Source organism: Phacochoerus africanus, chromosome 15, assembly GCF_016906955.1.
Source record: "Phacochoerus africanus isolate WHEZ1 chromosome 15, ROS_Pafr_v1, whole genome shotgun sequence".
Classification (NCBI taxonomy): Eukaryota; Metazoa; Chordata; class Mammalia; order Artiodactyla; family Suidae; genus Phacochoerus; species Phacochoerus africanus.
In genome coordinates this window covers 11,212,099-11,239,258 of record NC_062558.1, presented here as the reverse complement: position 1 = coordinate 11,239,258, position 27,160 = coordinate 11,212,099, and the positions used below count along the sequence as shown (strand labels likewise).

The following is a 27,160-nucleotide window of genomic DNA, read 5'->3' as shown; positions in this document are numbered from 1 at the left end:
ACAAATATTCGTGGAATGGATGATGAAATTCTTCCGGACTCCTTCATTGATGAACTTACCCATAGCCATAGTTCTAACCACCACTCAGAGGCTGACAACACTCAAATGTCTATCACCAGCCTAGTTTTCTTTCCTGCTAGATCACATATCAAACAATCTACTCAACATTCTCACGTATATAATATAAGGTGAACATGTTAGAGCATTTCAGTTGCACCTGTCAGGTCCAAAACTGAACCTATGAACTCCTCATTCTCCAACCAGTTTCTCATGAAGGGCTCTTCATCTGAGGGAGTGGAAACATGTCCACCTGAATTAGGGCTGCTATTCTTGACACCTCCCTCTTCTTTATTCCTACATCTCTTGTCCATTAGCAAAACCTTCAATTTTCTAAGCTTCCTGGATTATAATCACTTCTTTCCATAGACCAGAGGATTGCCTGGGTTTAAAAGCAGGCCCCACTACTTAACTAAAAATTTGCTTAATTCATCTGAATCTTTTTCCTTATATATAAAATGGAGATAATAATCGTATGTACTCCATGGGGTTCTTCTGAGGAGTCGATGAGATAATGCATGTGATGTGCTTTCAAAAGTGCTGGTTACGCTCATCACCACTACCCACCCACCACCACCAGAAGTGGCATCACGTCATCATCACCATCGCCACTATCACCACTACCATCACCATCATCACCATCACCATTACCACCATCATCAATACCATCATCATCACCACATCACCACCATCATCACCACCACCACCACCACCACCATCATCATCACGTTATCATCACCACCACCATCACCACCATCATCACATTATCATCACCACCACCATCATCATCACATTATCATCACCACCACCATCACCACCACCACCATCATCACATTATCATCACCACCATCATCTCCACCACCATCATCATCACGTTATCATCACCACCACCATCATCACCACTACCACCATCACACCACCACCATCATCACATTATCATCACCACCATCATCACCACCACCATCATCATCACGTTATCATCACCACCATCATCTCCACCACCATCATCTCCACTACCATCATCACATTATCATCACCACCATCATCTCCACCACCATCATCATCACGTTATCATCACTACCATCATCTCCACCACCATCATCATCACATTATCATCACCACCACCATCACCACCACCATCATCACACTATCATCACCACCATCATCTCCACCACCATCATCATAACGTTATCATCACCACCATCATCTCCACCACCATCATCTCCACCACCATCATCATAACGTTATCATCACCACCATCATCTCCACCACCATCATCTCCACTACCATAACAATAACCATCACCACTACTGTCAACATTATCATCACCATCATGACCATGATCATTTTCATGGCTACAGTACTCATCTAATCTACCATTATCTCTCTCTCTCTCTTTTTTTTTTTGTCTTTTTGCCATTTCTTGGGCTGCTCCTGCGGCATATGGAGGTTCCCAGACTAGGGGTCCAATTGGAGTTGTAGATGCCGGCCTACACCAGAGCCACAGCAACTCAGGATCTGAGCTGTGTCTGCAACCTACACCACAGTTCACGGCAATGCCGGATCATTAACCCACTGAGCAAGGCCAGGGATCGAACCTGCAAACTCATGGTTCCTAGTCGGATTCGTTAACCACTGCGCCATGACGGGAACTCCTAAGTTACCATTATCTCTTATCTAGACCACTGCAATAGCCAACTAACATCTCTCCATATCCATTCTTGCCTTCTCCAATAGATTTTCTACTATGTAACCCAAGTTATCTTTTAAAAATGCAATGTAGTGTCACTCATGTAGTTAAACTCTATCAGTGGTTTTCCACAGGAGATGGGGTAAAACCCCAAATCATTACCATGGTTTAATTAGTCAACCTTGGACATCTTTTCAAACCTGACATGTTTTGCTACTTCGGGATCTTAGTACATGCTATTTTCTCTGCTGGTAACACCCTTCCTCTTGCCTTCGCCTCTTTCCTTCCCTTCATGAATGAAACCTCTCTGAAATGGAAATATTCACTGTTTCCACTCTCCAACTGACTACACAATGGCTTCTGCCCCCATCTTTTCACTGAACCTGCCCAGAAAAAGATCTGGGCACCTGTTGCTAAAGCCAATGAACCTATTTTTAGCCATATCTGACTTGACATTTCTGAGTGTCTAACACTGCTACCCACTCTTTCCCCAAAGTTTCCTCTTTCTGTTCTCTTGGTTCTTTCCATCTTCCACTGGATGATTCTTTCCTTTTTTCCTCACTTGCCCCCTTTTTATCAGCTCCTTAGAAGTTAATTTCCCAAGGTTTCCTACTTGGAACTCATTCTCTTGCTCTACTCATTCTTCATGGGTGATCTCACACATTTGCATGGTATCCATCACAAAGTGATTCCCAAATCCTCATCTCGAGCTCTTTTCTCCCTCCTCAGCTCTAGGCCCATGTTCCTCCCTATAGGTGTTTCATAAACACTGCGCACACAACACGTGCAAAGCTGAAACCTCAGAATGCCCTTTCTTCCTCTGTTGGTATCTCAATGAATGGTACCAACGCACATTTAGTTGCTCAAGCAAAAGCGTGAGTCATCCTTCTCTCGTTCCTTTCTCTTCCTCCATACATCTAGTTAATCACCAAGTTCTGTTGATTCTGACTGTTTAGATGCACTCAGATCTGTTGACGTGTCTTTGTTCCCAATGTCTTTCTCTTAGATCAGGCCCTCAACGTTTCCTGCCCACACTACAGCCACAGCTTCCTAACCCATCTCCTTTTCACCAGCCTTTCCTCTTCCTCTGTCAGTGCTTTTGTACTTCAGTCAGAGTTTAGGGAAAACATCCCTAAATGATTTCCTAGAGAACTAGTTGTCCAACTCTTAAGAGAAAGGCTTCTTAGGCAAATAAGAAAAGGCTGACTTAAGAAAATATTACCTCTGTGTCCTTTTCTTAGGGACCCACCAGGCATAACAGCATATTTAAGGTTCTGAGACAGCCTGTCACAAATGACTCTGTTCAGAATTGTTTAACTGAATATTCCCCAAATTTCTTTGACCATAAACCACCTTCTCCAGGATGTATTTTCTAACATCTTGTAGGACACTGGGTACTGTTTCAAAACACAGATTTGACCATATTACTTCTTATTTTGAAAAGATGATAAATAACTGGATAAACGTAAAAGATGATTTGAATTTTATCCTCTGGGCAATTAGGAACACTTGGAGATACTAGAGCAGGGGAGTAACCTAATAAATACCCCCACAGTGAATGGCTTCCAACGACTGAGCTCCTGCTAGATGCTTCTCACTTATCACCTCAGATCCTTACAATAAGGCTACAGGTGGGCAAGATCCCTGAGTGAGAGGACTGAAGCCAGGTTGGTTAAGTGGAGGCTCTAATGCCATAAAACCATTAACAGTAGAGTATCTGGCTCAAGGTCTAGGTGGCTTTAGAGTCATGGCTCTTGGCTATAAGCAGGTGACATGCTGCCTATAAGATAGACTGGAAACAGGAACAATCAGGCTTGGATGTAAATCCCTACAAGGCACCACTTCACTCTTTTGTTCTCTCCGTCTCTGTTCTCATACCCTCCAGAAAATGCCTCCAGGACTGGCCATTCTTCTTAAGCTTGGGTCTCATCATCCTTTTTGTAGCCCCCCCCCTCTCCCGCCTTGTATTTTTTTCCCCTTAAGCAGCTAGCAAGACATCAGACAGGTCCAGGAAAGCCTTTCCCCTGTTTTAAAGTGGTGTGTTTCTAGTGCCTGTCCAAGTCCAAATTCCTCAACTTGATATTATGGCCCTCCCTTATCTGTAATCAAATTTCCTTTCTGATCTTGACTTTAGATACTTTTCTAAATATAACCCATGCTCTCGCCAAACCGAACTATTCATTGTGCAGCAGCCTCTCTGCCTTTGTTCTTGCTGTTCCCCCCTGTTGGAAAGCCCTCTGCTCTCTTCAGTGCTGCTTCTTCAAATCTCCTGATTCTTTAGGGTCCCTTTTCACCAGAAGGCCACAGAACACATTCGAGTCTGGTCCAACCAGATGCTCTTTGGTTTCAAAGGTGGGGGGGGGGGTGCTCCAACTTGGAAACCAAGTCAACTTCTGAAAATTAAACTAGTAAACCCCACAGTAGAGGGTATCAGCTCTCTGTAAAGATGATACACCCAAAGGAAGACTCAAGAAGTACACAGTTAAGGAGCTATGAAAACATCCCCCTGGAGGGAGGTGTCCAGGGTTTATGCTCAGGACATAATTGAACCTACATATCTGGAACGGTAAGAGGAGCAAACAAGGCCCTAATCAAACCAGTTACAGGAAACAGAGGAAAGAACCAAACCATAATCAATTGTGACATCTGGCTAAAACAATGACCTAATCAATCACATTCTGCTCGGGCGCGTTGAAGCACAGTGTGTGCTGTTATAGACGGAAGGCAGCCAAAGGGACAGACGTGGAGAGGCTGCTGCCAGCACCGCCCAGAAGAGACACTCACTGAGTTTGGGGGATAGTGACCCAGGACAGGGGAGGGGTGGTGATGAGGGGATGACAGATGGTTCCTCCAGCCTTTGTCAGACCTGTGAGTCTTTCCAATAGCACCCTGATCCCTTGGTTCAAATCACAAGCCCACCAAGCAGGCTCTGGACAACCAATTTGGCTTTTTCTACATCATCAGAAAGGATTATTCCGGGCAGTGGGAAGGGCTCTCCTCCTTGGATCTACCTGATGGGGTTGTGGGAGGGTTCAGTGAGATAACATAGAGGGATTGATTCAGGCTGAGTAGAGTCATTGTTCAGTAAATGTAGGTGTTTAAAATCAGGGTACTGTGACTCTGCTTCTGATGACAAGTTCATATACATTTGGTGAAGGTGAACTGGCCTACTGGTGCCTAGGTGCCCTCATGACTATGAGTAACTGGATTTGCAAAACAGAATCCATGACCCTGGATGAGAATAAGCCAGTTGAAGTACTGACCCTGGCAACCACGCACCTGGTTGAGGGCATCTTTAGTTCATTACCATCCTCTAAATGTCTCACCAGCTCCCTTCTCTAGGCGCCCAGCACATGTCTTAAAAGACTTCTGTCCTATTTTCAATGCTATTGCGTGTGTATCTCTCTCATTCGAATTCCATGAGAGGGTAAACTCTTGGAGGGTGGGGGTGTTTACGTCCCCTGCAGAGCCTTAAATGTCATCAATACTGAATGAGTTGAGATGAGATGAATCAAAGCTCCAGCAAATGATGTGGGGTTCAAACGAAGCCTACACCCCAGGCAGTGGAGCCCCGGAGGTGCTGCAGACTGGCCATGTCCCTCTGGTGCCTCTGGCCAGGGGGTGGACACAGAAGAGCCAAGGCTGAAAGAATGATGTTCTGCCCAGGAAGGCGAGGGAGAGACATAAAGATGGACGGAGCAGGCAGCGCCCGCCACACTCACCCGGATCTCCGTGTGCACAGTGCATTTAACCAGTTTGAAGTTCTTCCCGGGGTTGAAGCTGTTGCTATAGAAGCAGACCTTGAGGATCCTCACGTCTTCCTTTTCCACGTCTACTGGCACCACCACCATGGGCTCTGGGGGGCCTTCCGGCCGACGTAACGTGCCCACCTTCACTCGGCTCAGGGCCTCGGACACCCCGGACATCCTCTCAGACGGTGGCTAGGACCGCCACATTGCAGTCCTGCGGAGACAGCAGAGGGACAGCCCTGAAGCGGGGGTGGGGGTGCGGGCCCATAGGCCTCATCCCCAGGGACAGTACCCACCACGCTCTGAGACTTACACAAACACACCCTCCCACTCCTGAAAACTCCTCTAAAGTCACCAGCTTCATTGATGGGGTTGCGCAAGCACAAAGGAGCAGTTTGCAGACACAGCCAGGTATTAACCCGGACCTGGAGCTCACAGGCAGAGAGAGCTCCGCTAGAAGCCCCCTCTCTCCATCACTTCTCTCCTCCCACACAGGCTCCCAGGCAAGGGGCCCACACTTTGCAAACGCAGCTGTGAGAGGAGGCGGCCCCAGCATGGTTCCAAGGCACAGCTGAGCAGAAAAAGCGAAGAGCGAGACAGTAGAAAATAGCAGGGGAGAAACAGGCACAAGGGTGGAGGGGGCCCAGGGGAAGCCAAGAAGGAACTGAAGTGGAGAATGGGTGGCCTGGAGGGCACTGGAATGGAGCAAAGAGGAAGGGGCCCAGGTTGGGGGCCAGCCTCTCAGCTGGTGGCTTTCCCTGCCCCCACCCAGAGGCCTCAGTCCCACAGGAAGTCATCCCACAGCTCATCATTCACCATGGATGGGCAGAGGGACAGTACCCCAGCACTTATCCTGGGAGGTCTTTCTGCTGGGGAGTGAAGTGGGGGGCTGGGCCCCTAGAAGACCCAGCTCAGCTCTGATGACAGTTTGGTTGACATCTATATAGACTGTAAGAATCCTAGGACTTTTTAGTTCACCCCAAATCTCAGCCCAAATTGGTCCTGGCCTCTTGTTTCAACAACAGCTCTGCAGGGTTTATGCCCACAGCTCTAAAGCAGGAGCACCCAAAGGAAACAATGAAAGTTCTACCTCCAGACAGGGGTGTCAGCCTTTGCTGCACATGAGGATCTCCTGGGAAGCTGTTAAAAAAGTCTAAATCCATACCCTGTCCCCAGAGATCATCACTGAGTTGGTCTGTGGGAGGCCTGGCATTGGTATTTTTAAGTTTCCAAGGATTTTTCTAATGTTAGGGCAGGGTTAGGAAGTTCCATTCTGGACTAAGCTTAGCTCTTATTAGGAGCCTATTCCTACAGAAAAGTATCTCCCTTTGCACAAGAGACTGTGATTATAGGGGGACATTCCTAGACCAGGAGTTGGGGGTCAGAGGACAGAGCTGGCAATGTTCAAATACAAGTGTGGAGACAACTATTCTAGACATGGGAGCACAGTCTATGTTCATTCAATCACAGTGCTGGACACTGGAAGGGAAGAAGACATTCATTAGCTGCAAGGAGTCTTTTATTTTATTTCATTTTTGGCCTTGGCTGTGGCATGCAAAAGTTCCTGGGCCAAGAATCATCAAACCCAAGCCACAGCAGTGACAACTGAGTCCTTAACCACTAGGCCACCAGGAAACTCCAGGAGTCATTCCTTTAAAAAGCCAGTGCAAATGCAAACTGTTAAATTTAGAATGGATAAGTGATGACTTCCTACTTTATAGCACAGGGAACTATATCCAAGCTCTTGGGATAGAACATGATGGAAGACAGAATGAGAAAAAGAATGTGTATATATATATATGACTGAGTCACTATGCTGTACAGCAGAAGTTGACACAACATTGTAAATTAACTGTACTTTAATAAAAAAATAAAGAATAGAAAATAAAAAGCCAATATGTGGAGTTCCTTTGAGGTGCATTGGGGTAAGGACCTGGTGTTGTCTCTGCAGTGGCTTTGGTCACTGCTCTGGCACAGGTTTCATCCCTGGCCTGGGAACATCCACATGCCGGGGGTGCAGCCAAAATAAATACATAAATGAAAATAAAAAACCAACGTGTATTATGAAGACATGAAAAGATGGTGGGGGGATGAGGGAAGGAGCAGGGCATGGCCCTTCCACTGGGGCTGGAAGACAATGAGCAGAGCGCCAGCTTGAGTCCACCTGAATGGGTAGAATTTGAGACAAGACAGAGGGAGAAAAGACTATCTAGTCTGCTTTATTTTAGAGACAAATCTGTGTATATTTCAATAAATATCTCCTGAACCTGTCCCGCGTGCCTGTCCCCTGCTACACACTGGATGTGGGTCACAGTTCCCTTAGACCCTCAGTAAGGAAGCCCAAGGAAGTAGCTTGAGGGGTAACTCCAGGAAATCCACTGGGGAGCGGGATGTGCGTGACAGGGAAAGAAAGACAGCCTGTTATCGAAGGAGCTACTGCCTGGGCCGTGGCAGAGGAATCCCGGCGGGAGCTCAAGGAGCCAGGCCAGAACATCCGGGGCTCGGCCACTCCAACCAGGACGGTAGGGGCCACCCCACTTCTTATAGGCATTGGCCCAGCATCACCAGCCAGTTCTGCACCAGGGCAGAGTGGACATGGAGCCTGAGGAAGTCCCTGAGTATAAAGATGCAGGTGCTGGCAGGTAGAAGTAAGCAGTGTAGTGAAGTGGGCAAGGCCAAAGGGGATGTCAGAAGGGACAATGACAGATCTGCTATAGGATGTGAAGATAAGGGGAGGCTGTCTTGTCCCTAAAGAGTATCCCCTCTAGTCATAGAGACAAACAGCTATGTATATACACATGAAGATAAGTCAAGAACACAGACACAGCTGGTTCTAGATTCATGATCTGCTGTGTCTGTTGTGCTAGGAGCCCCCTGACCCCTGGGTATCTGTTTGTATAAACTAATTTTCAGGCAGGAGTCTCAGGATGCAGTTTTGTGAAGCAGGTATCTGGGTAGGAAGGAAATGGAGTGGCATATGATGTCTGTCCCCAGGGACAAGATCCTATACCCCAAAGGCCATTTGGAAAACAAGGGTGCAAGCAGTGTTGTCATGGTGGCTGGTGGGAATGTCAACTCAGAGCTGGGAAGGAGGCTGTTACACCCACAACTCGGTTACACCACATGGCTTCTGGACCTCCACAGTGTAGGGCATGGTCTCTGGCCCAAGAGCATCTTCACCCAAACGGTGAGCACACAGAGACCCCACCCCCCACCCTGGGACTCCTGGAAATACCAGGGAAGACTTTGGGAGCGAATGGTTAAGTAGAAAAAAACATGTCAGTAAAATTCAAGAGATCTGGCTATTATGATCTGGAACTCTGTTTTCACATGTTTTGTGTTGTTGTCTGTGTGAAGGAGAGAAATCCTCTCTGAAAGGTGGAGTCCAGGAGTCAGAGCAAGTCATTTAGAAATCTTTGCCAGGACAGAGGCCAGGGCAGCGTCAGGGGGACAAGGGATTAGGCCCCATGGTGCTTTTAACCTTGCAGCTACAGCCAGTGGTACATAAGGATGTAAACACACAATGAGGGTGTGGAACAACAGGAACGCTCATTCATTGCTGGTGCAAACTCTGGCAGACAGTTGAGTGGTTTCTTACCAAACTAAACATACTCCTACCATATGATCCCACAGTCATGCTCCTTAGCATTTACACAAAGGAGCTGAAAACTTATGCCAAACAAAAACCTGCATGTGGATGTTTATAGCCACTTTACTCATAATTTCCAAAGCTTAGAAGCAATCAAGGCTCTCTTCAGTAGGTGAATGGATAACTAAGCTGTGGTTTACCCAGACAATGGAATATTATTTGATGATCAAAAGATATACTCTATTAAGCCATGAAAAGATATGAAGGAACCCTAAATGCATATTACTAAGTGAAAGAAGTCAATCTGAAAAGACCACATACTGTATTAATTTCAACTGTATGACTTTATGGAAAGGCAAAATTACAGAGACAGGGAAAAGATCAGTAGTTGCCAGGAGTTGGGGGAAAGGAAAGAAGAACAGGGGGAGCACAGAGGATTTTTAGGGCAGTGAAAATACTCCATGTGATATTATAAAGATGGGAGTTCCTGTCGTGGATCAGCAGAAACAAACCTGAATAGTATCCACGAGGATGCAGGTTCGATCCCTGGCCTCACTCAGTGGGTTAAGGATCTGGCATTGCCATGAGCTGTGGTGTAGGTCGCAGACATGGCTTGGATCTGGCATTGCTGTGACTGTGGCATAGGCTGGCAGCTATAGCTCTGATTTGAACCCTAGCCTGGGAATCTCCATATGCTGCTGGTGCCCCCCCACCAAAAGATGTTATAATGATGGATACATGTCATTATACATTTGTTGGAACTCATGGAATGTACAACACCAAGAATGAACCCTAATGTAAACTCTGGACCTTGGGTGATAATAATATGTCAACGGAGGTTCGTCATCCCCCCCCCTCTGGTGGGGGATGGTGACAGTGGGGAGGCTGCACGTGTGTGTGGAGGAGGTATATGGAAAATCTGTTACCTTCTACTCAACTTTGCTGTGAACCTAAAGCTGCTCTAGAAAATAGTCTATTATGAAAAAAAAAAAGTGTAATGATGAGAAACTAGAGCCCGATAGTTGACTCCCCTTACCCAGCCTGACTGGGCAGCATCTGGCCCCTTCAGGAGCTGGCTCCCATCAGACCCTGGAAAGGAGAGGCATTCATATCCTACATCCCACCCACACCAATGCACTGGCCATCACCAGCACACCTGGAGGACATGGATTTCTTATCTTCATCCATTTTTCCTGGCCTTTGGTTCAGGAGCCATTATTCATAGTGGTCAACATGGCTCTAGTTGAAATATTTTAGCAAAGTCATTTTGGTCAACCAGGATCTATTTTTACCTTCAGGCCAGTGCAAGTCCCTCAGGCCTGCCTTTATACCTTTGCAGCAGTAAGCCCAGGCTATTTATTCTAAAAATAACTACAATTTAAAAAATTTAAAAGAAACACATGTGCTTTGCACAACAATCCTGAGAGATGGGCTGGGATGACTGTGCCTATTTTACAAAGGAGAAAACATACTCAAGAGAGTTTAAGCCATCGGGTCAAGGATCTGCTTGTTGAGTAGCAAACTTGGGTCTCAAAGCAGATTTGAATTCAAATTCAAAGTGTTCCCCACCTTCCCATCTGCCTATGAAGAAGGTCATTATCTCCTGATAACCACGGATGTTGGCACGAACTCCATGTGGAAGAAATATGTCAAACCAGCTTGGAAGATCCCAGTCCATGAAGAATCCTGAGCCTGGTTTAGAGAGCAACACCCCTCCCCAGGCTAGGACTCTGTCATGAGAGGTCCTAGAGCGACTCAGGTGTTTAGCTAAAAGATTCCAGCCCAGAAAGGTGATGTCCACATCTGCTGACATACGGCAACTCCCTCAAGGGCATCCAAAACTCCCCCAACTGTGGGTACAGATCTGCGGTGAACTGCCAAGGGATTTCCCCCCAAACTCTCTGAAGCAGAGTAACCGAGGGGTGTGGTAGAAGGACAGCCTCAGTCACCTGCCTTTAGGGTCTTGGAGAACACAACTTCATGCATGGTCTTCTCTCCAGAACCCCATGGCAGATTTCAAGCTACTGCATACAACCCTGAATGCAGTTAGGAAAACATGAGAACAACCCACTGACTCCAGCTCCTGTTACCTGACAACAGACCATGCCTATTCATCTAGACTTTGCCTAATTTACTTGTATTTCTCATCAGTAGCTTGTCTTTAGCTTTTGATGATCACAAAATCCTTTGACTCTTAAGTTGTGAACCAAAAAACCCTGCCCCTTTCTCCAAGGCCAGACCTGAACCCCAGCCTGGAGATCCCTCCTGCCTGCATCCTGGTCTGCCCTAGACCCTAGAAGCACTGGGGAAAATCCTGGCTCTGAGCCAACATGGGCTCCAGCTTGCCTCCCAACCCCAGGTCCCGCCCAAGTCAAAGCCAAAGAATAACAAACACAAGGAAATGGGCTCAAATTAAAACAGGAAAAGTTTTGATTGGCTATAAGAGCATCTAGGCCAAAACCTGCCAAGGGCACTAAGGGAAACCATACAATCTCTGAGTCCCTGAAGTCTTCAGGAAGAAAATAAATGACACTCTTCCTGAGCAGCAAGACATTCACCTGCCTGAAGGGGGAGGGGGGAACTGAAGCAAGATTTAAGTCTCTTCAGATCCTCTGGGTTGTCACTGTCCCCAGGGCTGTGTTCCTTGAGTGTGGAAGATGTCAGGGTAACAGGGGTCAGAACCACAGAAAAATGCACTCTTAGACTTGAAGACATTGCAGGGTAATGTTACGTCTTTCTGAACACATACAGTGTGCCAGGGAGGTTACACGTAAGTAATCTCTAATTCTCTAGAAACATTCTGCAGGAGAGGTAATGCTAGCCTCGTACCCCAAGAAAGGTCTAGTGAGGGGACCTTGTCCAGATCACATAACTGGTAAGTGGCAAAGAATTAAGACCACCATGTTGCCAAAGACCAGAGGGCTGGTGCACATCTTGCCACCCTGTTTAGGACTTAGTGTCTGGCTCTGCCACGAACTGGCTTGGATGCCTGGAGACATCAGGCTGGATGGGTCAGAGTTCCCAAACAGCAGCTGGTAGGTGGATGATGGACTTTGGTGATATTTTGCTGCATCTGTGGCAAAATGAGAAAAATAAGGACACTATAGGATCTATTGTAAAGCTCAATGTATTCTTTTTAAGAGGGAGTATTTCCACTTTTTTTTTTTTGGTTTTCCAATGTTCATTCACTTATGAAATAACACTGATAGCTTTTGGCAATTAACATCAAAGCTTGGCCTCTCTGGAACCAGACCTGGGAGGGATGCTGGGAGTTTCAAGGGTAGAAAGCACTGTCCTGAGGATTGAAAGTTCTGCCCTTGGTTTCAGGGAGCATGGAAAGGGCCCCATTAGTCAGAAAGGTGGCATTATGTCAGAGAGAAGGCACACACATCTGACTCACAAGAATCTGAGTTTAAAACTCATGTCCTCAGGGCCACCATGCTGCACAAATCCAGGGCATTTCTCATGATAGACTTCAGAGTTAGGCAATGCTGTGGCTTTCAGTCTCTGCCACTTACCGGTTGTGTGATCTGGACAAGGTCACCTCTCTGGTCCTCAGTTTCCTCTCTTGGGGGATGAGGCTAATAGTACCTACCCTGTAGAACTTTCTGGAAAATCCGAGATTACTTATGTAAACTCCCTGGAACATGCATTTTTTAAATGCCTGTGACTTGGCAGAAGAAAGAACCAAGAACCAGAAACCCAATACAAATGTCCACTTGTAAAAAATTAAACTGGCCCAGTAAGTGCAGGATCAGGTGGCTGTCGCAGCCCCTCTGTCTCTAGTGCTCTGAAGCTGCCTTGCCACCAACACCCACCTTCCCCCATCCACCTGGCTACCTGGAAAGACCGCCTCTATCTCCTACTCTTTGCTCACACCCTAGGGTCATGGTGTGTCCTGAGAACCCACAGAAGTGTCGACGGAGGCCTCACCAGAGACAGTCGAAACACCAGCCTTTTGCATCTAGCAGAAGCCAGAATGTCATGAGACACACGCTTTATTTCCACTCTCTCTGAGTCACTTCCTCTTGCCGTTTCCACATCGACAAAATGGGGAACACATGCCTTTCCTCTGCAAAGGCCTGCCGAGAGCAGCCACTTAACTAACTGGCAATGACCTTGCAGTCTTGGGGAGCCAGGCCTGTATTTCTTCGAAGCTGGGCCCTACTGGCTCCACATGGTGCCCCCTCCCAGTCCAAGCCCTTTCAACCCCCCAGTTCCTTCCGGGCCAGTGTTCTGCCCACTCCAGGCCTGCCCAATCCATCATTTGGTTAATCCCCCCCCCCCCCCCCCCGCCCCAGGGCATCCCTCACCATTACTTCAGAAAGGAGGGAACCAGCAAGGTTGTGATTAGCACCAGCTCTAATTCAATGGGATTCAAAAAGCCTTTATTGAGACTCTACCACATCTTTCAGCTCTCCACCCCCACACACATTACCCACTCAGGATCCTTCTGTTGCCACCGCCGGGCAACCCAGAGGCCAGCTGACTCTGGGCTGGCTCTCAGGGGGCCAGGAGGGGGTAACAGTGGCTCATTACCTGTCCTTCCTTGTTAACAGCACCTCTGTTCTCCTCCCTAGTTCAGGGACTTTGATCCCTGCAGCTGGGAGGAGTTTTCCCACCTCCTGTGTGACTTCTGGGCTCTCTTGCTTCCCCAGCCCTTCAAAACATCACAGTCACCTTACTTCTAATTCGCCAGTTCATGAGTGATTTTGGCTGACCCATTTTTCTCCCCCTCCCTCCCTCCTTCCCTCCTTCTTTCCTTCCTCCTTTTCCTCTTCTCCCCTTCCTCTTCTTCCTCTTTCCCCCTTCTCTCTCCATCCCTTTCTGCCTGCTACGTTTTGGAAGGCATGCCAGATTTTGGACAGGAAAAAAAAAGAGAAGAAGGAAGAGGGTCCCTGTCTAGCAGAGACTCATAATCTAGTAAAAATGAAAAATATTAGAGCAAAGCAGCTGCAACATGATGTGGGATTTAACAGGAGTCTCTAGAAGATCACAGAAGAGGACTGGTCTCCAGGAACCACACCCCCCCCCCACCCCCCACCGGGTCTCAGGAAAAGGGGACACAGCAAGATCAGGAATCGCATGATATGACATAGGGCTGATCAGGAGGGTGTCAAAGGGGTGCTGGGAAATGAGATGAGATGGTGGCCTGTGGAGAAGCAGATTTTCACTCAAAAAGTATAATTTTGGCCATAGAATGAAGCACAGGTGTGAGCTAAAAGGCAGCAGGAGCAGCTCAGATAAGGCCTTGGTATGAATTTCACAACCAGCAATCCGGGGAAAGATGGCTTGATTTGCAGCATTTGCTGATTTCTCTGGTGTAAATGTTTCCATCATGGCTGACTTCAAGCTTCCAATGTGACATCACCAACAGCAGATTTGGGGAGAAACGGGTGCTATCACCTTGTGAGAGACCTGGCAGCAGGAGGGGGCAGAGTCTAGAGTCATTTGCTTCAAACTCTCCTCTGACACTTGCTGTCACCTGGTCCCAGAAGTGGTATCACCACCCAGCATTTCAAGACAACAATAGACAAGGTGCACAGAAGCACAGGATTTTAAGATGTGCTCTTCCAAGGAGATCCTGTTCCTCTTCAAATTCTTAAAAGTTGTAATTTTCAAAGCCATGCTCTGCCATCATTAACGCAAAACTGAATTCTTCGCCAGCGTCTGCACTCTGAGCCCCAATCTCAGCCTTTTCCTTCTCCCCCAGTCTTCAGCTCTAGCAAATCTACCTTCTCTGTGTACATTAGACAGTTGGGCTGGGAAATCTAGTACTGTGATGAAACAGTGCTTCAGTTAGTGTCTGGGTTCTTCTCCCTTTTCTTGAGAGGTGAAGGAGGAGGCCAGATGACAATAGGTGAATTCATAATTGGTCAAATGGTTTCTCCCAGTGTCTGCTGATCAAGTGTCCATATTAACCTGAGGACTGATGGCTGTTTGAATTGGCCCTGGTTTATACCTCTTAATTTGGCATTAAGGAGTTTGAGGTTACCAGACAAGGAACACCAAGTTGAGCATGGAATTAGGGGAGACTGTGACTCTAGTTGAAGACCGCAAAGAACCCCTAGAATCTGCAAAGGTGAGCAAGAAACAAGGGGAGCAGAAAGCAACCAGTGAAGTGGGAAAAATGTGAAGTTCTTCACATAGATTAAAAAAAAAAAAAAACCTCCCCAGTCTGGAATGAGGAAGATGTGGTTTAGCAATAGCATAGGTTTTAAAAAATGGGGTTTAAGCTGTGAACTCACTGTTAGTCACTGGGAAATGCTGCCAAAAAAGTTAATGCAGTGTTGGGGTTACTAGGAAATCCCTAAAATAAGCACAGTGATTTCCCCTGGGGCTCTGCCTGGATACAATTGCATCTACAGAACTGGTGGCCCAGGGCCCCGAGGTTTGAGAGGCCTTGTCCTAGGATGAGTGCCCCAGGACATGAAGAGCCTGCGGAGCCTGGGGGAACAGACCTTTCCCCAAACTAAAGGAAGACAGGAGTCCCAAGCAGTGAGGACAGGATTGCTGGTTTCAAATGGTTGCAGGCCTGCTGTGCAAGAGATGCACCCCACTCCTTCACCCAAGTAAAGTTTAGGAAAAAAGTGCAACAGACAGATGGGAAGGAGGAGGGTCTTTATTTAAACAGAGCACCCACTGTGCACCCCTCTCTAGAGTGTCTGCACCCCCACTGTCTCGCTTCTATCTCCCAAGGCAGATATCACTTCCATTTGGAGGATGAGGAAAAACAACCAAGCACCTTGCCCAGGGTCACCTTATGAAGTGACCAGAACTCCGGTTTTCCATCTTAACCCAACAAATGCAGCCCATAGCCCCGGTCCCATCAGTGAGCCCACCACTCTGGGCTTTGTCTCCTCACAGCAAGGTGATTCCTGTGCTCAGATGAACACTGCTTCCCCAATGTGGCCCCCAGAATTCTGTTCACACAAAAACTCATCAGTTTCTAGTCATGCAGCACTAAAAGGAATACTGGTCTTTTGAGATATTAATGTGTACAAGGATCAGGATGATGTAGAATTTTATTGTTATCCTTGGTGACACATTTAATAAACAGAAAAAATTGACAATGAAAACTCAAGTACTTTTTTTTTTTCAACCTGAAAGTGCAAACCTGATCTGACAGTATGGGTGTTGCCCCCTCACCTACCACCTTGAAAACACCAAAACCTCCCCTTGAACAAGCTTCTCCACCTGGCACGTTCCCCCCCCCCCCCGCCCCAGTCTGTTATCTCTCTGCAAATCCAGTATACACTACAAATTTGCTTTATGCAAACAGATATCAAAACCATTAAACATGACGCTGCCCCCCATCTGTACACTGAAGTGATCAGCTTTCACTTCAGTGAGAATTTAGATGCCCTGTCAAGCAAACAGGATGCCACCTGCCTGTGAAAAGACTCGGGAAAATTAAAAATAGATGGGAAAATCCTTAGCAGTTACAAATGCTAATAAAAGCCACTTTGAGGTATCACTAAAAACCTTTTAAATAAACCGAGATGCCTAGAGAAAAATAATAAAATCCTACATTTATGGGCTCGAAATGAAACTGGTACAATTGCCAGTTGATCCAGAACTGGCTTCCTGAAGAGGAAGCTAGTTGAATATAGAACAACTCACATGGGGCAGAAGGCCTCAATAGACATCTCTCCAAAGAAGACATACATATGGCCAACAGGCGCATGAAAAGATGCTCAACATCACTAATTATTAGAGAAATGCAAATCAAAACTACAATGAAGTATTGCCTTATTCTGGTTAGAATGGCCACTGTCAAACAAAAAGTCTACAAACAATAAATGCTGGAGAGGGTGTGGAGAAAAGGGAACCCTCCTACATTATTGGTGAGAATGTAAATTGGTGCAGCCACTATGGAGGACAGTGTAGAGGCTTCTTAAAAAAATAAAAGTGAGTTACCATTTGGTCCAGCAATCTCAGTCCTGAGCATATACCTGGAGAAAACCGTAATTTGAAAAGACACATGTATCCTAATGCTCATTACAGCACTATTTACAATAGCCAAGACATGGAAGCAACCTAAATATCCATCAACAGAGGAATGGATAAGGAAGATGTGATGCAAATATACAATGGAACATTACCCAGCCATAAAAAGAATGAAATATTGCCATTTACAGTAACATGGATGAACTTAGAGATTATCATGCCAAGTGAAGTCAGTCAGAGAAATACAAACATTACATGATATCACTTATATGTACAATCTAAACAAAAATACAAATGAATTTATTTACAAACAGAAACAGACTCACAGATATAGAAAACAAACTTATAGTTACCAAAGGGGAAAGTGGCGGGGGAGGGATGAATTAGGAATATGAGATTAATAGACACACACTACTATAGAGAAAATAGGTAAATGAGGACTCACTGTATAGCACAGGGAACTGTATTTAATATACTATAATAACTTATCACGGAAAAGAATCTGAAAAAGGATATATATTTAGGTAATATATATATGTATAACTGAATCACTTTGCTATAAATATGAGGCTAATACAATATTGTAAATCAACTATACTTCCATAAAAAAACAAACAGCAAACAACTCAAATGCAATGACCTGGCAACCCAACTTTGGGCAATGCACCCCACATTTCTAAAGAGGATGCAAGGATCATGTGCACAAAGATGTTCACAGCTGCACTGTTTATAATAGAAAGTGAAATTAGAACAAAATGCTCAGGGAAATGATGAGGGGGAATTCTAAGTGATACCAACAATGATAAACTCACAAACAGTGAGTTTATCATTGTTGGTAAAACATGAACAGTTTAAAACAGTTTAAAATCATGAACAGCGATAAGACATGAAAATATTTATATTAATTTTTTTTTGTCTTTTCTAGGGCCACACCTTTGGCATATGGAGTTTCTAGGGTCTAATCGGAGGATCTGTGACCTAGACCATTGGTCACGGCAATCTGGATCCTTAACCCACTGAGCGAGGCCAGGGATCAAACCCACAATCTCAATCCTAATTAGGTTCGTTAACCACTGAGCCACGATGGGAACTCTTACACCGAAAATGTTAAGTGAAAGGGAATGTAGTTTACATACCAATTATAAACTATGTACAAAATGCAAGTACATTTAGAACCACATACAGTTAAAAGAACTTAAGTTCTTTTGCTGTTATGGTGGCTAAATCTATACCAACATTAAGTGGCTTCCACAAGGCTAGAAATTGGCCCTCTTTTCTCTTTCTACCTCCAGCTCCTTCTCTGACAGTCTGACTTGCTTACTTCCTGTACTCTCCACGTGGCCCCAGAGTGGCCAATCCTCTCACCCCAGAGCTGGACTAAAGAGCAAATAGACCCCAAATCCAGATGTCAGGATTCTACTTAAACCAGGAAGTGAGGTGACCAGGGTAGAGGGAGATCTCCATAAAATCTGCCAAGAGAGCCCTGGGACCACAGAAAGTTATCCTCAACCCTCAACAGCCCTCCAATAGACCAGAGCACCTGGCAAGGCCTGGATGGGGGTGGGAGTAGGGTGTCTTTGCCACACTGTGACCTTGATTCTGGGTCCAGCCCTGAGTCCCTGCATCCATGTCCCCTTCCTTCCTCTTCCCTGCGTGCCCTTAGAAGGCTCACTTCAGAGAACTGACATCAGTTAACACAGAGCCCGTTCAACCCTAAGAATAAATGGAAAAGGTAGGCACCGCTATCCCCCATCTCATGGATGAGGCAGCTCAAACTGAGCAAAGCAACTTCCTGAAGGTCATGGGGCAAGTAGAGACCAGACTGGGATACCAGCGTTGTCCTCAGGGCTCCAACTGGGGGCTCTTTCCTGCCACACTCTGCAGTGACAGGGCCCAGGACTGCCCAAGATGGAGACCTCGCTCACAGACACCCCCGGAGTGATGCCCTTTACGGCTCTGCATTCTGATGATGAGCACTGTGGACTGTTGGACTTGAAACATAACCCCAAACAGCACTTGGCCCCTGCCCTCTTCACCTGGCTCTGTGCACACAAGTTCATACATGTATAGACAAAGAATCTACCCTTGACCACACTTCATTCAGGCTCCTCTGAGTGCTCCGCTCTACGAGGCCTGGACTCCAGCTTCAGCCTCCACTCTGCAGAGTCCAGCTTCAGCAAGAATCCTGCTAAGTGGGTTTAGCCAGAATTCCCTACCTTCTAGAACTGATGGCCCCCACCCCCACCCTGTCTCTCTAGGTAACATCTGATCACTGTGGCCTTCCTTCGGCAAGATCCTGCTAGGTCAGCTTAGAAAAGAATTACCCTACATTCTTACTCTGTCCATCCACTGACCACCCCGACCTGATCCTTGGCAATAACCCCCACTTCTTGTTCTATTTCAGTTTCTCTCCCCTGCTGAAATACCCCATTGCCATAGTTCCCCTGTATAAGGCCTCCCTTGCCATTCTTTAGCAAGAATCTGAATAATTTTGCCTTAACAATATATACACATACATATGTATATAGCCTTAGCCTTAGTCCCATTGTAGTCTCTCTGAGCAGAGACCTCTGGGCTGGAGCCCAGCCATCTGTATTTTTTAATCACATCCCAGGTGATTCTGATACATACCAGTGAGGCTGCAGAACAGCCGGTTTGGCCCTTGTCTCACTGGCAAGAACTGAGTTTCAGAGAGACTGAAATGTGAGGACTCTCAGCTGGCACCCAGGTCTCCCCATTTCCAGGCTGCCGGCTCCCCACTGGCAAGATGGTGTCTGACAAACACTTGGTGCAGTGACAGGTCTCACTGAGTTACGATTCTTAAGTGTGGGACCTTCCTGCTGTTCTCTGAAATGGAGTTCAGAGCACAGTGGTGGTTTCTGTTTTAGTTTCTTGTTGTTACCCAAGCCCGGTATTGGGAAATGGACAGAAAGAGAAGAAACAGGTGGCTGCAACTATTCAGAGCTTGGAAAATCAGAAAACTGGGGGGAACTCTGGTCTTTTAAAACTCTAGCCGTGGTAGTTGCAAGGGAGGGAATCCCTGACTACAGTGGCAAGAAAGCCCCCAGCTTACAGCCCTTGTCTCACAATCTTCCCAGCCACTTCTCTAAGTGTGGTAGGGTTTTTTTCTTCCTCTGGTTAGAAAAACAAAATAAAATACAAAGGGAAAACCCAACCCAAAATTTCCTGAGCCCCAAAGGTAGCAAAATTGCTGCTATCCTTTTACAAGAGCTATAGAAGTAAAAGGTCTCATGGATCCAGAGGCAGGGCACACAAACTCAGAGCCAAGTGGCTGGGCTTGGTCAGGGAAGCACTGAGCCTTAGGGACCCAGCTGTGGGTCAGAATTTGAGGAGGAGGTCGTGATAATGAGAGTTTGTGGGCAGATAGTGCAGCAATATGCCATCAAATGAAGAGAGAGAGAGAAAAAAAAAAAGAAAGAGAGAAAAAGGAAAAAGCCTGATATTTCCCCATAGTTCCATTCTTCTCAGGTACAGAGCTTTACTCATAAATTAATCCCTGTCTGCTCTACAAGGTAACTGATAAGGAGAGTATTTAGGCATATACAACTGAAGTAAGATAAAAAACTCCAAAGCTTGTATGCATATTAGCTACATAAATATGCTCCCATGGTTACAACTGAGTTGTATGCAAAAAAAGGAGACAGAGAAATGAAGCCAGTTTCTGCTAGAAGCCAGTTTTTGTATTTTTAGGGCTGAACCCGCGGCATGTGGAAGTTCCCAGTCTAGAGGTCGAATCAGAGCTGTAGCCATGCAAGATCTGAGCTGAGTCTGTGACCTACACCACACCTCACAGCAACACTGGATCCTTAACCCACTGAGCGAGGCCAGGGATCGAAACTGCATCCTCATGGATGCTAATCAGATTCATTTCCGCTGAGCCACGACAGGAACGCCAGTGTTCTCTTTTAATGGGTTTGACTTCAGTGATAAATACTTCTCAAGAATCCCTTAGGCTATCTCCCTAGGTACAGCTGACCCAATCCTGAAAATATTGAGGACCATCCCCACCCCCATCTACCTCCAGCCCCAAGCATCTCTGTTCCCTAAAAGCCAGGTAGGAAATGGGGGTGGGGGTGGGTCGGAATCCAGGGCTCTAGTTCTATAAAAATCCTGAATCTAGCTCCCCCCTGGGTCAGACGTAAGTCTATGTTTGGCATAACGGTCCTCGGCCCTTTCTTCCTTTAGCTGTTCTTTTATTGAGGTTTCCAAAGCACACAGGAAGTCAGAAAAAAGAACAGCAACCCACTTCTCCACAGCCTCACCACAGACATGAGGCAGGAGGGAGAGGGCACAGCAGAACCCAGAAAGGGCCCTGAGTCAGGTGAGGGGCTGAGGGAGCCAAGAGTGGCCTTGGGCCCTCCCACCCCACAGGGGTGAGGGTAGCGGTGGAAGCCAGCAGAAATGGGTGGAACGGTAGTGGGTCAATGGCCAGCTCTTTGAGAGCCCCCAGAGGAACCCTGCTCTGTACTTCTCTCCTTCTGCTGACTGAGAATTTTCTGGTTAACTCAAGTACCGCAAAAGCTATAGCATTTAAATTCTTTTGAATTGCATCCAACTTAAACACCAAAAGCCTGCTGAGATATAACTCAGCTAAGTCACCTCACCTGCTGGGACCTCAGTTTTCCCATCTAAAAAGCGAGGGACTTGGGTAAGAGGAACGTGTTTCCCACAAGGTCTTAAGCACGAATGTTTCAGACTCTAAAAGTGGTTCTGGGGGTGGCTTAATACATTGTTTGGCTGAAAAGGCTTCCACGTTTGCAGAGCTCCGCCAAACACCTTGTAGTGGGCCCGAATTCCAGATTAAATCCATTGGAATAGATTTTTTTTTTGTCTTTTGTCTTTTTTGTTGTTGTTGTTGTTGTTGTTGTTGTTGCTATTTCTTGGGCCGCTCCCGCGGCATATGGAGGTTCCCAGGCTAGGGGGCGAATCGGAGCTGCAGCCACTGGCCTACGCCAGAGCCACAGCAAGGCAGGATCCGAGCCGCGTCTGCAACCTACACCACAGCTCACGGCAACGCCGGATCGTTAACCCACTGAGCAAGGGCAGGGACCGAACCCGCAACCTCATGGTTCCTAGTCGGATTCGTTAGCCACTGCGCCACGACGGGAACTCCTGGAATAGATTTGATGCTTCCCAATGTGCCCTCTTGGATCTGAAAGTGTGGTAGCTAAGATCATTAACTACAAGTAGAGACTCCGAGTCATTGACAGGGGAGTGAGAGCTGGGAGGGGTAAGTTGTTTGGATGAAAAGATAAGGAATGATTTGGGGTATTGGTGAGGGAAAAAACATAACAACTAGGATTATAAACTCATTGGTGGTGAGAACCAGAGCTGAAGGGACTTCTAAATGATGTGCTTTTACTTCCTTTGTCTTACAGGTGAGGAAACAGGTCAGAGTTGTCAAGTGACCTTCCCAAAGACACACAGCTGAAATCTTGATGTGGGGAACAGAGCAGGGACTCTCTGATGCACCAACCACAGGACTGGAGGACCCGTGTCTTTGTCAGGAGGTCCATCTCAGACAAAGGGAATCCCCTGAGCATGATAGAGTCCAGGTGACCCCATCTGGACTGACTCTGAGAGTGACACCAGCCAGGTACAGAGTTAAACAGAGGGGGTCTCTGCCTTCCAGGACCTGTTGTATGTGCATCTTACACTTCTGTGGTCTTTACCTTGCCCCGCCCATGGTGGACGGCCCTCTTGGGAGAAGTTTTCTACTTCCCAGAAAAGCAGTCAACATTTTAATGGTGGCCTAAGGTGGAAACCCCCCTCCCCTCACACGTGCAGTAGCAAGTGACAGTCCCCAGAGCACTCGTCCTTCCCCTTCTCCGCTCCCTGGAGGTGGTACTGGCCCTTGTACAGGGGAGGGGACGCTGGCTCCAAAAGGGTAAGGCACATACTCAGCAGGACTAGAACTGGGGCCTCCCAACCAGCAGCCAAAGGAGGCTTTTGGAAAGGAGAGAAATGTTCACATCATACTGAGCATGGACGAAGCACACATTTGATCCTGTTACCATCTTGAACCTCAGTGTTCTCACTCTCAAAAGTTGTGTCTGTTAATACCATCTTCCCTAGATCTTCTGTGAAGATGAATGAACATAACATACACAAAAGCTCTTGGTAAATTCCAAATCCTTGACCTCGAGCATTGGTCGTGATCAAACCTCATCCATGATCCTTTGGTGCCTTCAAGCATCTACACAGGTATTTCCATGACAGGGACTCATTCCTGCCAAAGAAACTCACTTGTGCCATTTTGGGGGCATTTTCAGTGCTGGAGAGGTCTTTCCTACAATGTAGTAAAGGAATTTTCCTGCAGCTTCTACTGGCAGGTGCTAGCTCTGCCTCGGGAGCTGCCAAGCAAGAGGCCCGCCCCCCTCGCTTCCCCCGCCCCCCCCCAGTTTCGCACAGCCAGCCCTGGTTCTAAACACGAGGCTGCAGAGAAACATGAGACTTTGGGGGGGCTTCACAGGTCAGTCCACAACGAGACCACCTGCTGTGCATACATACTTTAATGCCAATCACAAGAAGCCCATAGAAATCAGTTTGGATGAGCTATGCAGACACCAGTGATGGCAAACAAGCACTCCAGAGGCCACTCGGCCTCCAGTGGACAAGGCTCCCAGTGGCGCTGTCCAGGCTTGCCTGGCCTGAGCCTGCCCCGAAGCTCTCAGCTCTCTGGGTCTAAACTTGGGATCTCAGGACTTTAGAGCTGCACAGGGGCTTTGAAGATCACACATGCCTGGACCTTCTTCTACGGCCTTGAGGTCACCCACATGGTTCCTTGGATGCTCAGTCCACTCTGGACACTGGTCCCTGCTCAGCCTCGAGCTGGAGTGGCAATCGCACTCTCCCTTTTTCCCCATAGCATGGGCCGAGCAGACTACCCTCCCACTCGCAGGTTCTATTCTTGGTTGACAACATCCCCATGGCCATCACTTGTCAACTGCCCAGTTACACATGGCCACGTGCCGGGTGAGGGGAATGGAGAACCCAGAACGCGGGCTTCCCTGCGTGCCGCCCCAGCCCACAGCCCCTCTGAGAGCAAACAGCTTGAATGCACAGAAGGCTGAACCAGGAGTGGACGGACACGGTGCACTGATTATGTATGGGCTGGGCTCAACAAAAGTGAGGGGCAAGGCATAACTGTGGGCAGGTGGGGTGGGGAGAGGGCCATGATGGGAGACACATGTGGGCAAAGGAAAGCAACACAGCCCTAAGAGGCAGGGCTGTGGGCTCCCTATGTTAAACCCCAACCCCAGGACCTCAGAACGTGACAACATTTGGAGACAGGGTCTTTAAAGAAGTAATTAAGGTAAAATAAAGCCATTAGGGTGGGCCTTAATCCAATCCAACTGGTGTCCTTATAAAGAGAGGAAATCTGGGCATATAAAGAGACACCAGGAGTTCTCATTGTGGCTCAGTGGTAATGAACCTTATTAGCATCCATGAGGATGTGGGTTCAATCCCTGACCTTGCTCAGTGGGTTAAGGATCTGGTGTTGCTGTAAGCTGTGGTATAGGTTGCAGAGGCAGCTCAGATCTGGCGTTGCTGTGGCTGGGGAATAGCCTGGCAGCTACAGCTCCAATTCAACTGCTGGCCTGGGTATTTCCATGTGCTGTGGGTGCAGCCCTAAAAATGTTTGTGTTTTTTTTTTAATTAAAAATAAATAAATAAATAAAACAAAAAAGTGACACCAGCTGCAAGCAGGGAAAAAACCATGAGGACACAGAGGGGAAAGCAGCTATCTGCAAGCCAATGAAGAGGCCTCAGAAGAACCCAGCCCTGCTGACACCTTGATTTTGGACTTTCAGCCTCCAGAAGAGAGAGGAATAAATGTCTGCCGTTTAAGCACACCCCCCGCCCTGCCCCACTCTGTGGTATCTATTTCTGGCAGCTCACACAGACTAACATAAGCAGGTGATGTGGGTTCCGGTTTCCATCCCTTCCCTCCTCACACGAACCTGCACAGGTGGACCAGCAACAGAGGTGGTGTCCAAACGACCCCAGTCTGGTGGTTTCTAAAACCTGGATGCTCCTCAGAGCAGGGCCAACAAGGAGAGCCCAGCATGGGGTCTCCTCTTCCCAGGCTGCATCTGCTCTAAGACCCCTGTTCTGTGTCTTCCTTGGGCACCCAGGACAGAGGAGGGGGAGTCAGGAGTCTGGCTGTGCTGGCGGAAATTGCACATGTGCCCTGCTCTGGGAGCTCCAGAGCTGCAGGCTTGAGGCATCGATCCATGTTACTGCATCGTGGACTCTCATGGATGAGACTGTGCCTGCTCCCTCTAGTCCCTTCCAGCTGCAGGGAAAAGAGCAAAAGAGCACTGGGTTCTGGGTCCTGCTCTGCAATGAGCCTGAGGCTTTGACCCAAGTCTGTTCACCTCTTTAGGTCCAGGGTCTCCACTGTGCAAAGAGAGAGTAAGGCTGGCTTCTTCTGGCTCCAAGGTGCTATGTGATTGCCAGTACCTCTGGGCTGGAAGGAAACACAGACATCACCTGGCACTGCCCTCCTGACACACATGAGACAATCCTCTCCTCAGCCCTCACCCACGTGGGCAGAGCCTTGTGACAACCATGTCTTCTAGTTCCTGTGTTTGGTGCTGTGACCTTGGGCCTTGCCGATCCCAGAGGGAGTGATTCTCCTTCTGCCAGTGAATTCCCGAGACAGTGCCTTTCCTGTACAAACCAACCAGTCCAGAGCCCCAGCCCCAGTCACTTCCTCAATGGGCTCTCACCCACCTGTCCTGACCACCCCAGGGGCAGGTGTCAGACAACCAGGGACATCCCCCCATGCCCCAGAGCCTGCTGGTCTCCTTAAAACAGGCCTGCCATGACCCGGAACTCTGGGCCTGTATGCACCCCCTTTGGGGGTTAAAATCCCCTCTGGTCAACTTCCCACCTGTGATAAAAATATTTTCGTTGACTACGTGTATGACCCCCAAAAGAGGTTTGGGGACCCTGATCTAGTAAACCTCCAGTCTAACAATCAAATCCCCCTGAAGCCCTGCAGCCCCTGTAGCCATGGGGCTTCAATGCCTTATGCACTAGGCTTTCTACTTCTAGGCAGCCCTCCTTGCTAGAGGAGTCTGCATTACGGTAGGTAGGTCGGTGGCCACAAACCTGCCTTCTCACAGCTGTTGGTCCCCAGCTGGGTTCCTGCCCTCTGGGGATGTATAGAATTGGTGCCATCCCTCTTCAGGATGACGTCCCTTCAGCTTTTTAAAAGCAGCTCTTGGTTCCCCTAGAGGCATTTCTTCTCCCATCAAACACCCCGTTCCCTCATTGTGCCTCATTAGTGGAAATTTTTTTTTTTTTTTTTTTTTTTTTTTAACAATTCTGTGACTCTAGAAGATTCCATCCCAAGGCTCATTTCTGGGCATCAAGCTTGAAGAAAAGACACTCTGACCTTAAAGATGCGCCACCTCCATGAGACCACTTCATCTTCAGTTTTTTATAAGCTGTTGAATGTGAAATCTAATGTTTAAATGTTGATACAAACTTAGAAAACATGGTAGCAGCATGGAGCTGCTGGTCCTCTCCTACTGACTCACTCAAGGCCCACTCCCTCTGGATGGCTCAGCTTCTCCCTGGTTGGAGGGCATCTCGAGTTTTCCCCTCACCACTCATGGCCCCTCCAGTCAAAGAGTTATGGAAGGTCTGTGCTCATGGGGTCACTTTATTTATTTGTTTTTACTTATTTATTTTTTGGCCACATACATGCATGTGGAGGTTCCAAGGCCAGGGATGGAACCTGTGCGCAGCTGCAGCCTGGGCCACAGCTGCGACAGTGTCGGATCCTTAACCCACTGCACCACAAGGGAACTTCCAGGGCACTTCAAATGGCAGTTTGTCAGAGAAGCTTGTGAGGGGACAAGATCTTGGGTGTGTGCTTCGAACGCGGTCTCACACTCTCCCCCCCACCACTCTCACTAGGAGATGACAGCTTGCTGTCGGCACAGGCTCTCTGCTGGGGGCAGAGGGGGAGCCCTGATGTTCAGGTCAGGGGTCTTTTCTCCTAGAGCAGGAGTGGTAGTAACTGAGTGCAGTGGGTCAGGCATGGGTGATGGATGCTAAGCCAACAGGCTGGGGGTACAGCCCTGGTTT

At 47.5% G+C, this 27,160-nt stretch overlaps 1 protein-coding gene across 8 annotated transcripts in view; it reads right to left on the bottom strand.

Annotated features, from left to right (window-relative positions):
* PTK2B (protein tyrosine kinase 2 beta) overlaps nt 1-27,160 on the bottom strand; it is a 131,965-nt gene that overhangs the window by 60,927 nt on the left and 43,878 nt on the right. For 7 of the 8 annotated variants that reach the window (XM_047761494.1, XM_047761491.1, XM_047761496.1 and 4 more), the window contains one exon: nt 5,470-5,710. In XM_047761494.1, coding sequence (XP_047617450.1) covers nt 5,470-5,673 — 204 coding nt within the window. In that variant the 5' untranslated portion in view covers nt 5,674-5,710. Of the gene's footprint in view, nt 1-5,469; nt 5,711-19,666; nt 19,881-27,160 lie in introns of those variants that run through there. The other variant, XM_047761493.1, reaches the window with a different exon arrangement.